This window comes from Anguilla anguilla, chromosome 6 (assembly GCF_013347855.1).
Source record: "Anguilla anguilla isolate fAngAng1 chromosome 6, fAngAng1.pri, whole genome shotgun sequence".
In the NCBI taxonomy this organism is placed as follows: Eukaryota; Metazoa; Chordata; class Actinopteri; order Anguilliformes; family Anguillidae; genus Anguilla; species Anguilla anguilla.
The window spans coordinates 13,166,785-13,180,734 of NC_049206.1; the positions used below are offsets into that span (position 1 = coordinate 13,166,785).

General features: G+C 43.9%; 1 protein-coding gene across 1 annotated transcript in view; it reads left to right on the top strand.

Moving 5' to 3' along the window:
* Positions 1-13,253, top strand: part of LOC118230656 (glypican-1-like) — a 67,252-nt gene extending 53,999 nt beyond the window's left edge. The window contains exons 4-9 of the mRNA XM_035423864.1: positions 7,820-7,985; positions 8,711-8,841; positions 10,016-10,156; positions 10,814-10,947; positions 11,870-12,045; positions 12,982-13,253. Of these exons, the coding sequence (XP_035279755.1) occupies positions 7,820-7,985; positions 8,711-8,841; positions 10,016-10,156; positions 10,814-10,947; positions 11,870-12,045; positions 12,982-13,184 (951 nt within the window). The 3' untranslated portion in view covers positions 13,185-13,253. The remainder of the gene's footprint in view (positions 1-7,819; positions 7,986-8,710; positions 8,842-10,015; positions 10,157-10,813; positions 10,948-11,869; positions 12,046-12,981) is intronic.
* Positions 13,254-13,950: the final 697 nt, after the last annotated feature.

Here is a 13,950-nt window from a genome sequence, read left to right on the forward strand (position 1 = left end):
ACGGGATAAATTAATTTGTGGGTCGTTTTATAGTCCGTTGATGCATTTTAAGGCCTTTTTGGAGGTTAGACCACGGTACACTCCGATGATGAATTATTAAATTTAGAGTGAATTCAAACTAAAGAGGCACTCGTCTGCACTTTGGTCTGCACCCGGGGACATTTTATGCACCTGTTTAACACTAATTGAACTGTGGATGCAGTTGTTTACTGTCCCTGAGCAATCCTGTAAAAAGTATTCCAGTTATGAAGTTGCTCCATTATCCATTATGTAGCGATATAGTCTATAATGTCCCTTTACATTTATGTACGTACAGCTTTATGTAACAACCAATGGAATCAGGGCAGATCAAGCTACACTGCAGCACCAATAAGCTCAGTTTGATTTGATTACCAATTCTGTAATATTGCTACTGGGCATTTTCTGTCTCCAGCATTGATGTTTTTTTTTAATTTAAATAGTGATTAGGTTTTACAAATTTCTTTTAAGTGACCAGACTGTACTCAGAAAGTGTCCTAGTACATAAGATACCTACCCAAAGCTGCGGTCCTTTAGCCCATTTGTACATCTGAGTTTCTCAAAAACTTTCTACAAATGTGTGGCAATCATCACTAATCAGTCAAAATACTGAGTAGTCTACTCATACAACATAGTAATTTGATTCTGACTGACAGCCGTCCGTTTGAAAAGTTTGACTAGTTGGGGAAAAAATCAGACTTGTGAATGTATAAATGTATTACATTTATGGTGTTCTGAAAAAAGACACGATGGTGAAATTAGCCTAAAGGGCATTTTGTCTTAAAACCATTCAGAGAATTCATACTTCGGATATTGCGAGTAGTGATATTTTTCAGCAGCTGTAACGATTGTTACTGATTGGCGTTGTTTGGGCTTGAAGGAAGGGTGGATATAAAACTCGTTTGTTCTCGCGGAGGTGAAATGCAGTCATTGTGGAGTGTTCCGTGGTACGCGGACTGCTTCCTTGTTTTAATATAACTTCCATGCTTCATTTTCATTTGTATTACAAAATAGTCTGGCATATCCGTCTTATTAACATGGGCTCCGAACACATCCTCCCAGCCCTCTGCGCCTGTCCCGACTGCATAATAATTCACGGTATAACAATAATTTACACATGCAGGCACACACAACTCACATAAAACCCTCCTCAACATATGCATCAAAACATTCAGTTGAAATGTTCTATTCCCAACTGTCCAATAAACTTCCAGCAGCACAACAGTTTCTGGTCTGATGGTTTGCTTGTTAGAACGCTCGCGCTGTCCCTGTGCTTGTTGCCGGGATCATTTGTAGGTCAGGTGCTGTTTTTCTCTTTTGTTCTTGCTTTTATTTTGTTGGCAGGGAAGAGTGAATTATTTTCATGTCCCTGCTTACGCAGTAATTTAATCTGGAATTGATTGCTTTGTGAAGAGTTGAGCAGCCCTATTTATAGGTCATTAATGGGGAGGTGACCGAGAGTGTTTGCCTCACAATGTGGAAATCTGCCCCTCATTGTGGAGTGGGCCATAGTCTGCAGCCAGAACTGAACAAATAAAGGCTGATAGCTCTGCAGGTCCATAACAAACCTCAGTTCCCTTTTATGTTCACGTTAGGGCCCGTATCAGTCTAACCGCAATGCGCTTTGTCATTAAGTGACCTATTCAAGCAAGCAGTCACTTCTCCCATCAAGACCTCAACAACACAAGTTTGCTGGTGAAAAGATTAATTTTGTGAGCAAAATGTGGAAAAAATGACTCATTCACTATTCAGCGTTGAGGAGAATTGCATTGTGGTTTGGTGGAATTTGGGTATTCTTTATGATTTAAAAGATACTGCGACTCCTTAAGATGCTTGTAAAGGAGATTTACAAGTGGTGATGGGCTTTTTCCAGGCTGAATGCACTGAATGATCTGAATTTTTCTTCTCCCTTTGGAATAAACTGCTTAATGACCTCAGTCCCTCTGTTTAAATACTGATTCTCTCACAGCTGTAAATCGTTCAGCGCCTGATGCGTCCCAGGCAATGGTTTGGACACAGTAGATGTGACAGAAATAAACAAAATCCATTTCACTTGGATGAGCTGAGGGGACATTCTGGCCATTAAAAAACATAATCTGGCTGAGACGGAGATAACCAAGGGAGAGAAAGACAAGAAAGATGGGGACAGTGAAAGCGGGAAAGCAAGAGAGGGGGAGAATGGGGGTAGAATGTTGATAAAGATTGAGGGAATCATTGAAAGGGGAAAGAAGGGGGAGAGAAATCAACTGAGAGGAAAAGAAGAAGAGAGAAGTAGAGAGATCTATTAGCGGTGGCTGCTGATTCCCGCTCTGACTGCACCAGTTGCCAGTGTCCTTTACCTCTCCGGAACATTCCTGTCCCAGGGGGGCGAGCTGTTATAAGTAGGCCACGCGCCACGTACTTACTCTTTCAGGGCTGGAGGTTTGGAGGAGGAGGAGAAGCAGGGCTTCGCAGTCTTCTCTAGCCTCTGCTGACCTCCTCACATCATCTGCGCACTATCACAGGGAGAGACAAGACCAAGAAACAACAGAACATAAAATAGCAAGAGCAATGTTCCCCTTTTAAATGAAAAACATGGTAAAAACAGGAGTGCAAGCACTTACATAGGAATCTGACATACACAGATGTTAGACGAAGAGTCACGAACACACACACACACACACACACTAGCACACAAAGGTCCAGCAGAGATTTCGACATGCACCACAGAATAAGAGGGGAATGGTCTAAATTCCTGCCATAACAGTTGCTTGTTTTTCTCCCCAGAATCTTTAGTCAGCATGTATTAAAATATGTCAGCTAATCTCGCTTCTGGAACGTGGATATCCCCCCACAATCCTCACCCGTACCCCAGTAAGAGGATTACACGCACACATGCCAGATCAATGTGAACAGCCTGCTTCCTTTGATTCCTGGAGAGATCTCTTAAGTGGCACTTTCAAACAAGCGGCATCCACAAGGGCCGACACGCGCGAGATTGATTCTGCTCCGCCTGTAACATCGGCCACCAGTTTTAGACCTTTATCCTGTTCCTCTCTGCACGTTCCACTTCAGACAGCCCGCTTCCATTTACGGCCGTTTTTCCTTTTGCGGGGAGAGAGAGAGAGAGAGAGAGAGAGAGAGAGAGAGAGAGGAGCGTATCTGGTGGTTTTAACGGCTGTTTGCGCTAACGCAGCTGGCCTCGCTACAGTGCAGTCGCGGATGGTGTTGTCGGTCTTAATTTAGAAGGAACATTGGCTTGCTTTGTTGGCCGTGCCACTTGAGAATGCAGTGAGTCTTCAGAGGGAATCTCACACAATCGGAGCTGTGGAGCAGTTTCTAATGACAAAGGGTCTGTTGTCCCGGCGTGCAGCGCCTATCTTTCCCATTGCCGTAATCAGCATAAATAAGTATAAATGCAATGTCATTACGATGACTGCAGTAACAGCTGGAAATGGGACACAAGGGTAGTGTCTATCATTTTTACTGCCCCTCTATACAAAAACGTGTTTTTTTAATGGTCAACTTCTCTTGGAAGCTTGACTTTCTCTATACAGGTAGATTTTTGTTGTGCAGAAATTGTCACCAGGGCGCCTTTATTACATTGGCCCACTGTAGATGGAGAGCTTTTCCATACTTCCCTGTTCACTGAGTTGGAAACGCGTATGTACATGCAAAATTTGTGATGTCACAAATATTTCAAACCAATAATGGCCCACTATGCAAAAATATGCAAATTGCAGGAGAGCAGTGGTAAACTGAAACCTCAGCGCACAGATAACTGACTAGTTAGTGACATTGTTGTGACAGTCGGTGTGTTGAACATGGCAGACTACACAGCTTTAGGATGCAATCCCGAGGTAGGAACTTTGTTCCACTCATTACCAAAGGAGCCCATTCTAAAACAAAAATGGGTGGAATTTGTCTATAAAAATCGCATAGATGTATTTGACAGCATAGAGGGAATCTGTGTTTGTAGTGCACAATTTACAGACGACTGCTTCCAGAACCGCATGTAGAAGTTGATGGGTTCAGTAAAGAAATTGATTTCGAATCCGGATGCAGTGCCTGTACTACATATTTCAGGACCACAGCAAGCGTTGGCAATTTGCACATTCATAGATTCTATACCTTTATTCTCAATGAGGATACAGGTATAGAGTTGCTACTAAGCCATTTTCATTAGTTTTCAGTTTACTGAAAATTCTTTTGGTGAAAAAACCTTCTTAAACAAATTATTGTTCAATATAGAATATTAAGGCTTTATTGAATATCTGTAGGGGTATTTTAAATAGGCCGACTGACAATTTGACCTCAGCATCCAAGAGTCACTTTAGGAAAGAAACTGGAACGTGCTGGAATAGTGGGATCCGAAATTGTTGAAACTACAATTCCAGATCATTTAAATTCAGTGAACTTGTAGTTCATTTTATAGACTTTTCTTCCTGATTAAAGTCCCAGCGGGCTAGTCCACAGAACTGTGTATTATGTGCTGTTTTTTTGTTTGTGTTATTGTGTTTCCTTGATGCCACAATACAGATTTCCCAAAGGGTGCAATTAAGTGTTAAGTATAAGCAAGCAGAGGTGTGCAAAGCATGCTGTTTAAAGAAAGCGACACCTATCGCTGCGTTACTTAAGTGAACACCCAGCTGTGAAAATGACACTGTTTGAGTCATGTACCATTCCCTCGATAATGGAATATCGAAAAGTATTATTTGTGCTCTTCTGTCATTTCCTTGTGCATCTCTCTCGCTGCTCATTGCATAGAAGCCCCGCCCATCCTCTGTTGCAATTCTGTTACTCCACAGGGCAGTGGTGCTCTGAATCTCTCAGAAATGTCCCCTGATTACCCATGGCTAACTGACTGCTCTGGAGCACCATGATCTGATTGCTGCGATGGTGACAGTGGTGATGTCGCCGATGGTAGCCACACCCCCAGCCCCGTCCCCCTCCATTTTGACAGGCCCCTAGCACGGTACACCATCCAATCTGTGGCCAGGTGGGCGGGGCTCTACTGTGCTAGGTGAGGGGGGCATTTTATACGAGGGCTCTGTAGTCCCCTCACATTAGAGCTGAGTCGCTCCAGGCCTCTCGCCTGGGCCTGCTGGGTTATAATGAGCCACTGAGGCTCCCCTCGCTTTGATGTGGGGACTCTTCGCCCAATGAGATCCCTCCGCCCTGTCGGCCACATCAGGCTGGGAAATCAGACAGCTGTTCTGAGATAGCGAGCGCGTCTGCGGGGTAAAACCAACAAGCGCGCCGGAGACCAGGGATCCCCAGTTTGTTTTCACAGTTTTTTTTTTCTTCTTTTTTTTGGTTGCGTATTCGATAAACACAGATGGTGTTTGCTTTCCACTGAAATGGGTTCCAGAAATAGCTCGGCCACAATTACGTTTAGTTTTGCATTTTCTCCCCCTTTTTGAGTGTATGGCTTTTTTCCCCAAATAATATAATAATTTAATCTAAAGGGCTAAAATAAACCAACTCAGATGTAGATCCATGATTCGATTTTTGCGGTATTATTTTGCAGTGTTTTATCTGTCTCCTTCTCTTCCAGCCCTGTTCGAGGGACACTTTGAAATGGAGGTGGCCGCCATTACCCTCCCCTGTGCTTAGTTGTGCTCAGTTATTTGCAGAATATCACGCGCTGCATCAGAGTGATTCATGCTTCACTGCATATATTATTTATATGATAATGTTTACCTAGGAGACGTTCAAGGCTACTGTTCACAGATATTTTAGAATAATTTTCCATTATTCAGAAATGTCTGTGAACAGTAGACTAGCTTCGTTCCCAGTTTATCCCCTTGAAGGAATGTTTTTTTTTCTTCAATATTCTAAGCCAGGGTTCTAGAACTCAGTTGTTTTCAGTTACCAGTAGTGATTGTTACACCAGCATTAGAACGTTCAGTTCTAATCACATATTTGTGATCTCATCTTCTTTTTGCCGCCTCATTCTTCTACCCATTCCGGAAGGTACACTGCAGCCTTTAGGCTGAGCTGTGCTGTCACTGTGCTGGAGCACTGTGCAATTTACGTAGTCATCAAAAGCTGGCCCCTGAGAGGCCAGAGGAGTCGGTGTCGAAATGTGAGGTGGGTGATACCCTGCTGCCTGAAACACACTTTCCCAGGGCAGCAGTGGTGCCAGTTGTCAATGCTAATGTGTCTTCCGGGAGACTCCTTCCACAGTCTTGAGTTGAGTCGCAATGTCGCATGCATCACGGCACTGAGAAAAGGTATCTCAGTTGGTTACCTGTTTGCAGAGAGTTGGATGTGTCCAGCTAAAACTGGCAAATGTACTCAATTTCTGTAATGACAACAAAGAGACAGATATTTTGATTTTGAGAGAGATGGATCATCTGAAACCTCAAATATGCACATACATCTTTAAACAGGATCCATTTCCCCCAAAAAATGAAGACTTTTGGACTTATCTTTGTTTAGCTGGTCCACTGCTTGATTGTTTGAAGCATGTGTGAAAGTAAGTTGGCGCACATTGGCGAAGCAGGTTTTGTGGATCCACTGAAAAATGTGGGGGAAGAAAAAGTCTCTCTTTTTCCCAAGGCAGTGGAGTTGGATAACCTGCTTGGCTCCGTTTGCATATTTGGGGGAGTCTGGTTTGAGGTAAAGCTTCATGCTTTTAATTGGCTGCCGGAGAGATCTGAGGTGAAGGTGACATCTGTACTCTTGGCACCTGGCGGGCGGCTAATGCGAGGTCGTCGGCGGGATGTTGGCGTGGATACCACAGGGCCTGTCTAGCAATCTGCCAGGCTTATCGCCATGGCTCTACCCTGACAACCGGGCACGCAGAGCCAGCTCTGGAGAAAGCCACAGACCCATCAATCTGAACGTGTGACTCAGAACACCTTTAAAAGGCGCTCGGCGTGCTTGGACAAGGAAATAAAACCCTGGGAATCTGTTGGATGTACATGCATTTATAACCGGCTTTTAAGACCCATTGACTCGGTGTGTACTTATTTAAGTGTACCCAGCTGACAATGTTCCCAAGTATTCACTCTTTCTCTAGAAAATGCCGTAGTACCATTAGGTATACCCATTAAATGGAAGTTGTAACTATGTGGCAGGAATTCTCTGGATGTGCAAATAATGGGGTTTTAAAACAAATGATTGAGTTACGAACAATTTACAGCACCGAATACTTAACGTATCATCAGCCACAATGACAAAAACAGAATGAATTAGAATTTGTAGCAGAATACCAAACTGCGATTTTAAAACCAAAATAAGAAATGAAGTTTTGCACTTTCATATTAGTGTATATCAGGAACACTAAAACCGAAAAACCTCTCAAATTTTCAGCATTTTCAAACTGAATAACGCTGTCATACATGTGAGAAAGGGGGTTGTCACTGTGGAAGGATGAGGCTCAGTTTTCATGTCTTATACAGGTGCTGCTGTTCGCTGTCCGTGGTGCTGAAGGAGAGCTCATCCCTGCAGTGGTTAATGCTCTAGTGTAGTGTTCCTCAGCTTAAAGTAGGGGAGTCTAAAAATATACATGCAGGCTCCTAACTTTCTTCTTCTTTTTTCTTTTAGATCTTTTTGCTTGATTTATACACTAAATAAATTTGTGAGACACGCTGTGGTTTATAGATCCCTTGTTGCCCACAGATCTAGGGAACGTAACAGAAACGGTCATTGTTAGCAAGAACATCCCAGCCTTTACTGTGTGTGCATATAGTGTGGTTCATCACTGGCCTGCTTTGGGTCTTTCGTCTTCTACATTTACCTTCATCACTAGCACTGCTCCAACTCTGTGCTCTAATTACTGTTTGCACATATCTCTGTGGTTCCCCTGTGCCAGGTTCCCCTGAGCCCGGAGTGCATGCGGGCCATCATGAAGCTGACGTACTGCCCGCACTGCCGCGGAATGGGCTCCGCCAAACCCTGCGCCAACTACTGCCGGAACGTGATGAAGGGCTGCCTGGCCAACCAGGCCGACCTGGACACCGAGTGGAGGAACCTGGTCGGTGAGTGAAGCCTTCTGCATCGGGCGACCGTACTGCTGTACGGGAGGAGGAGAGCGGGTCTCTCTCACATGCATGAGCACATACACACGCATGCACGCACGCTCACTTATACACAAACACAGCCAGACATACCTACATACAGTACATACACACGCATGCACGCACGCTCACTTATACACAAACACAGCCAGACATACCTACATACAGTACGTACACACGCATGCACGCACGCTCACTTATACACAAACACAGCCAAACATACGTACATACAGTACGTACACATGCGTGCACGCATGCTCACTTGTACACAAACACAGCCAAACATACGTACATACATACAGTACGTACACATGCGTGCACGCACGCTCACTTGTACACAAACACAGCCAAATGTACAGTACATACTGTACAGACACACTAGATTTTAACAAAGAGAAGGTGGTACGCACCCATGGTATTATATTATGGCTTGAGTGTCCCAAAATAGCAGCAGGATGTATGATTTTGAAATGCAGGCACTGTTTTTAATATTTGATATATCGTAAGTGTATTGTCAAAATGTGTTTCATGCTCAGCAACACAAAGATCTGTGTCTGGTTATAAATTTTGAATAAATTGAAAGGTACGGTGTCACTTTCCTGTGAAGAATACCTCTGAAAACTCTTTCTCTCTTTCTCTGTCTCCATCTCCCTCCCTCTGACCCTGACTGCCACTCCACATTGCAGACGCCATGTTGCAGGTTGCCGAACGGTTTAAAGGGCCAGCCAGCATAGACATGGTCATGGCCTCTTTTCCCACTCGTATTTCAGAAGCCATTATGACCATGCAGGAGAATTTAGAGGCCTTTACAAGCAAGGTAAGCTCAACCAATGGCCAGCCCCACATCCTCATGCTCCGCCTCCCATCTCATTCGTAGGTTATAGATACTCATGAGCTTCCCCTCGCAATGTAACTATTGCGTGTGTGTCTGTGCGTGTGTGTGCATGTGCGCGTGTCTGTGCTTGTGTGAGTGTGTGCGTGTGTGTGTGCGTGTGTGCGTATGTGTATGTGCGGATGTGTGCGTGTGTGTGTGCAATGTATGTGCCCACTTTTTTCTGAAAGCATTATTATCATAAGAGATGTTCTCATTGTGTAAAAAGCTCTAATGCCTCATATTTACGGTTTACATACTTCATGCAGCAATAACGAAATGTCCTTCACTCCACACGGCACTTGAATTTTATTGTGTGGGACTGGAGCTTTATTGCATCATTTTAAAAGGCTTCAAGAGCAATGAAACATTTTTATGAAATGAAAGGCAGAACACTCCAAAGAATAAGACCAGATAACAAAGACTTCTCTGTCCTGTTCCTCACCCCCCACACCTTAAACTGGGAAACAAGGTGTTTGTGCGTGTAGAAATCAGTGACGGTTCCCTGGAGGCCCTCTGTGTTTTCAGTGAATCCATGGCTGAACCACGATTTGGGCAGTTATACATTTCTGTACTGTATCCAAACTGAATTTGCTAAGAGACCAGCTTTTACAACAGTTTCAGGTTTTGCTAACAGACCAGGATTGAACACACAATCATGTAGCATTATACTTTTTTGGAGAGCGCAATTATTGGAACTGCTGGTGAAAATTGTGTTGGGAACCATCGGGGAGTAAAATATTTCATTCTGCGAGGTGGAATTGCTGTTTGCCGAAGACCCATTATTGGACTATCAGGGTGGTAATGGATGAATCTAATGGATCACCCATCATTATTTATCGTACCCTCAGTGGGATTTCTGCTGTTTACATTGCAATCTGACTGACTCAGCCAGCTCGCATTTGACTAATTTGCACCCATTATAGTCTCCAGCTGTTAAGTCTCTAGGAGTGATGGCGAGTCTCTTGGTGTGACTTCATGTCTGGGAGTGTCTGCCAGCCTCCAGGTGTGTCTATTAGTCTCTATGTGCGTCTTGGCTTCCAGGCGTGTCTTGGTCTCCCGGTGCGTCTGACGGCCTGCAGGTGCGTCTGACGTGAGATCATTTTTCATCTCTCTCTAGGTGTTCCAGGCTTGTGGGAATCCCAGGATGGCTGGAACTCATAGCTCAGCGACCGAAGAGATCCAGAAGAGAGAGAAAATCACAGAGGACAGGACTGCCTTCACCACCAGCAGCACCACTGGAGCCAGGCTGGAAAAGCTGGTCAGTGTCATCCTCTCTCTCCTCATCCCCCAGTACAGCAAATATGTTGGCCATTCATAACCTCTCCAGTGCCTCCAAGTCTTTAAGCCTAATGTGCTGTTTGGACGTGGTCTGCTTCCTCTGAAAGAGGGCTACATTTAACCCTAGTTTAGAGTCCAATAGGAAAGATTCATTTTCCTATGTTTCTGTGATAAACTGAGTGTCAGACTCAAATCCTGGAGGGCCTGAGTGTTTTTTCAAGATTTCCTTTTGATCGGCAGCCAATATAGGCCTTGGAAACAAAGTACATGGCCTCTTAGCCCAATCAATGGTTTGAATGAAACACACAAATGCTAAAACGGACTAAAAAAAACCAGCAGACAGTGCAGCCCTTCAGGACTGAAATCTGACATCTCTGTGATAAACTACAGTAGGACCCACAAGAAAGGCTTAATTGAAGAGCCCGTCTAAAGGCCTGGCACTATCAAAAGAAACCGATGTTGAAAAACAGAATACCAATTAGAGGAGTGCACAGAATCTGAATGAATGAATGAATGAATGTGGGATCTGCTGGCCAGCTTTTTACCCTGAAGCAGAGAGAGAGGGGTGCGTGGGCCTTGAAGCCCACGCGCTTTGCTAGCGCTACGATGTGACCGCGTGGGCTTGCCTTCTCCGTAGGTCTTTAATGTGACAGCGAAGCTGAAGGACGTGCAGCAGTACTGGGTCCAGCTGCCCGGTACCCTCTGCAGCGACAAGGTGGTGGCCGGGCCGGCCAATGAGGACAAGTGCTGGAACGGCATGACGAGGGCCAGGTGAGTCTGACCAGGGTGCAGCGCGGATTAGCGCTTCGGGAATTTCATTCTAATTGGGTTTCTGGTCACAAATATATATTCTATTTTTCAGCACCTTTGTTATTACTCCATCCATCCATTATCTATACCCGCTTATCCTGAGCAGGGTCGCGGGGGGGTGCTGGAGCCTATCCCAGCGTGCATTGGGTGAGAGGCAGGAATACACACTGGACAGGCCATCAACCTATCGCAGGTCACACACACCATTCACTATGGGCAATTTAGAGTCTCCAGTTAGCCTATCTGCATGTCTTTGGACTGTGGGAGATGACCGGAGTACCCGGAGGAAACTCACCTGTTGCTTATAGTCCTAAATCCTTTCTATGCACATCTTTCTATGCTTCCTACTCTGCCATACTCTCCTCCCATTATTGCTATTGTTTGCCTCATCTCTACAAAGATGACCTGTAATCCAAAAGGTTGCAGGTTTGAGTCTCTGGTGGGTTTCTTTTTGCTGTTGTATCCTTACAGAAGGCGCTTAGCTCAAATTGCTGTGGGCAGTATCCAACAATGTGAACAGTTGATCTGTCATATGGGAGATAGAGATTAATGCCTCTGCCAAGCAAATATATAATGAAATAACCTGAAGATTGTAAAGGTTTACTTCTGTCGTAAGTAGGCCAGCCTGGGTGGTGTAAGTAGCAATGTACTGGCAGGTAGAACACAATGTGATTTAATACACAGAGATACACAGAAGGAGAGTTATTCTTGTGAAAAATGCTGTGTGAACTAGAAAGAGAAACTAGGCGCCTACACGTTTCCACACCAACACAAGAATATTAGGTTATGGGATGTTCCAGCCAAAGGGAACCTTTGCCTTGTGCTTGCCTGTTTGTATGTTGAAAACCAGGGTGCTTACGCCTGACTCTGTCCTCTTTCACAGTTATCTTCCTGAGGTTATGGGGGACGGTCTGGCCAGTCAGATCAACAACCCCGAAGTGGAGATCGACATCACCAAGCCCGACATGATCATCCGCCAGCAGATCATGCAGCTCAAGATCATGACAAATCGCCTGAAGAACGCCTTCAATGGCAACGATGTTGATTTCCAGGACACCAGTGAGTGGCGCAGCGCCCTCTAGTGGCTAGGCATGTCGCTAATCAGTACTGACTGTTTACTAATTGCAGATCATGTAACATGTGTACAGCTGGGACTTATACACTTGGACTGGACTAGTTGGTCTTTTTAAAATTCTTTTTAAAAATCTCAGCTTGCTTTTTAATGTATACATTGTTCAGTTAAAACCACAGTTAAAACCAGTGAGGAAACCTACGATGTATTTCAGACTACTAAGTCAAAGATACCTACTGGCATGTACACAGAACTTAAAAAGTAAGGCATTAAAATAACTCCTCTCGACATTGATGTGAACCGAAGGAAGATGGAATTTCTCCTGGCTAATGATGCTAGTTTAATAATAAATACCAGAAAGGCAACAAAAGTCTTACTGTGATCCTATGTGATTCTTAGTCGCTCTGAAACCCTTTTCATCTTGGTCTTATCTCTTTGAGCTAGAGTATTGTCTCTGGGGGGCCGATAGCACTTATTATTAAAGCCGGGACCAATTAAGGCCAAGATTAAAATCACATATTTATGTCTGGTGCCAAGATGGGATTTTATGCTTTGCCTGAGAACATGAGCACCCCCTTGAGGTCTTTGATGGCAGTACCAATTAAAAACATACAATGACTAATAGTTAACATCTTCACCCGTTTGTATTTAGCTGCCGTTGAGAGGATTTAGGGCTAGCAGGGTCCAAGTTTATTTTAATTGCAATTTAACAGGCTATGATTACAGCAGCTTGCCTTGAGAGAACTCCAGTGCAGGGATATTGGTTGAATCCACCCCTGCATCAATGTTTTGGTCAGTCAGGAAGAAGATTGATTTTTTTTTTGAATGGTTTGGTTGAACCTGCAGCCTTCTTGTGAAGGGACAGCCACTCTAGGCTAGGTTGTCTAGGCTTCATGAGTCATCAGCTGTCTTTTCCCCTGCAGGTGATGATGTCAGCGGGTCAGGAAGTGGGATGTGTGCGGATGAATTGTGTCCCCGCGGACCCCATGACATCACCCCCGACACAGTCCAGCCCATACTGATTGCCTCCCCTTCCGAAAAGAAGGTGAAAGCCACGGGCAGCCGGCTCCGCCCCTGCAGCGCCCTTCTCCTCCTCTCATTGGCCATGCTGCTGTTAAGGCGATAATCTGCAGGCTCCAGCACCAATTGGGACTGTGTGTGGGACGGGCTGTGGTAGGGGAGGGAGGGAGAGAGGGAGGGAGGGAGGGAGAAAATGGCTGGGCTAGTAACTTTGCCAAAAACAAAAAAGAAATTCAAGAATAAATGAATGGACTGCCTTTCATCCTGGAGAAGAAAAAAAAATGGAATAATGATTACTCCTTTTTTCTGTTTCTTTGTTATTATTTTTAATATATGGCACGATTAGAGCTGGTTTTGCGCATCTTCTTGTTTCTGGTGTTTGGGTTCTCTGGAAATTCTGTACCTAAGAAATGTCAAAAGAAAATCTACAGATATATATATATATATATAAATACACACACACACACACATATATATATATATATATATATATATATATATATATATTTATATATTTATATATATACAGTATATCTATATATGAAAGTTGTGTCTGCACAGAGGGAGCTGGCTTTACAGTAGTGCTGAGCCAAACTTATATTTTTTCTCTATTAAATTAGGTATTTATTTATTATAACAAAGAATAATAAATTAGGAGCATTAGGAAGGCTGGGTAAATTACTGACTCATTTATTTTCTTGTCCAAAGTGTGCGAATCTTACACTTGCAACAAATGCCAGTTGATGGATTTTGAGGAAGATTATAATGACCTTCTTGGCTACAGCAAAACCCATAAAAGCTACATTAGCGCAAACATTACATTGAGAAAAACGGAAAAATAAAGATGAGACTGCAGTTTTATAGATCAGTAC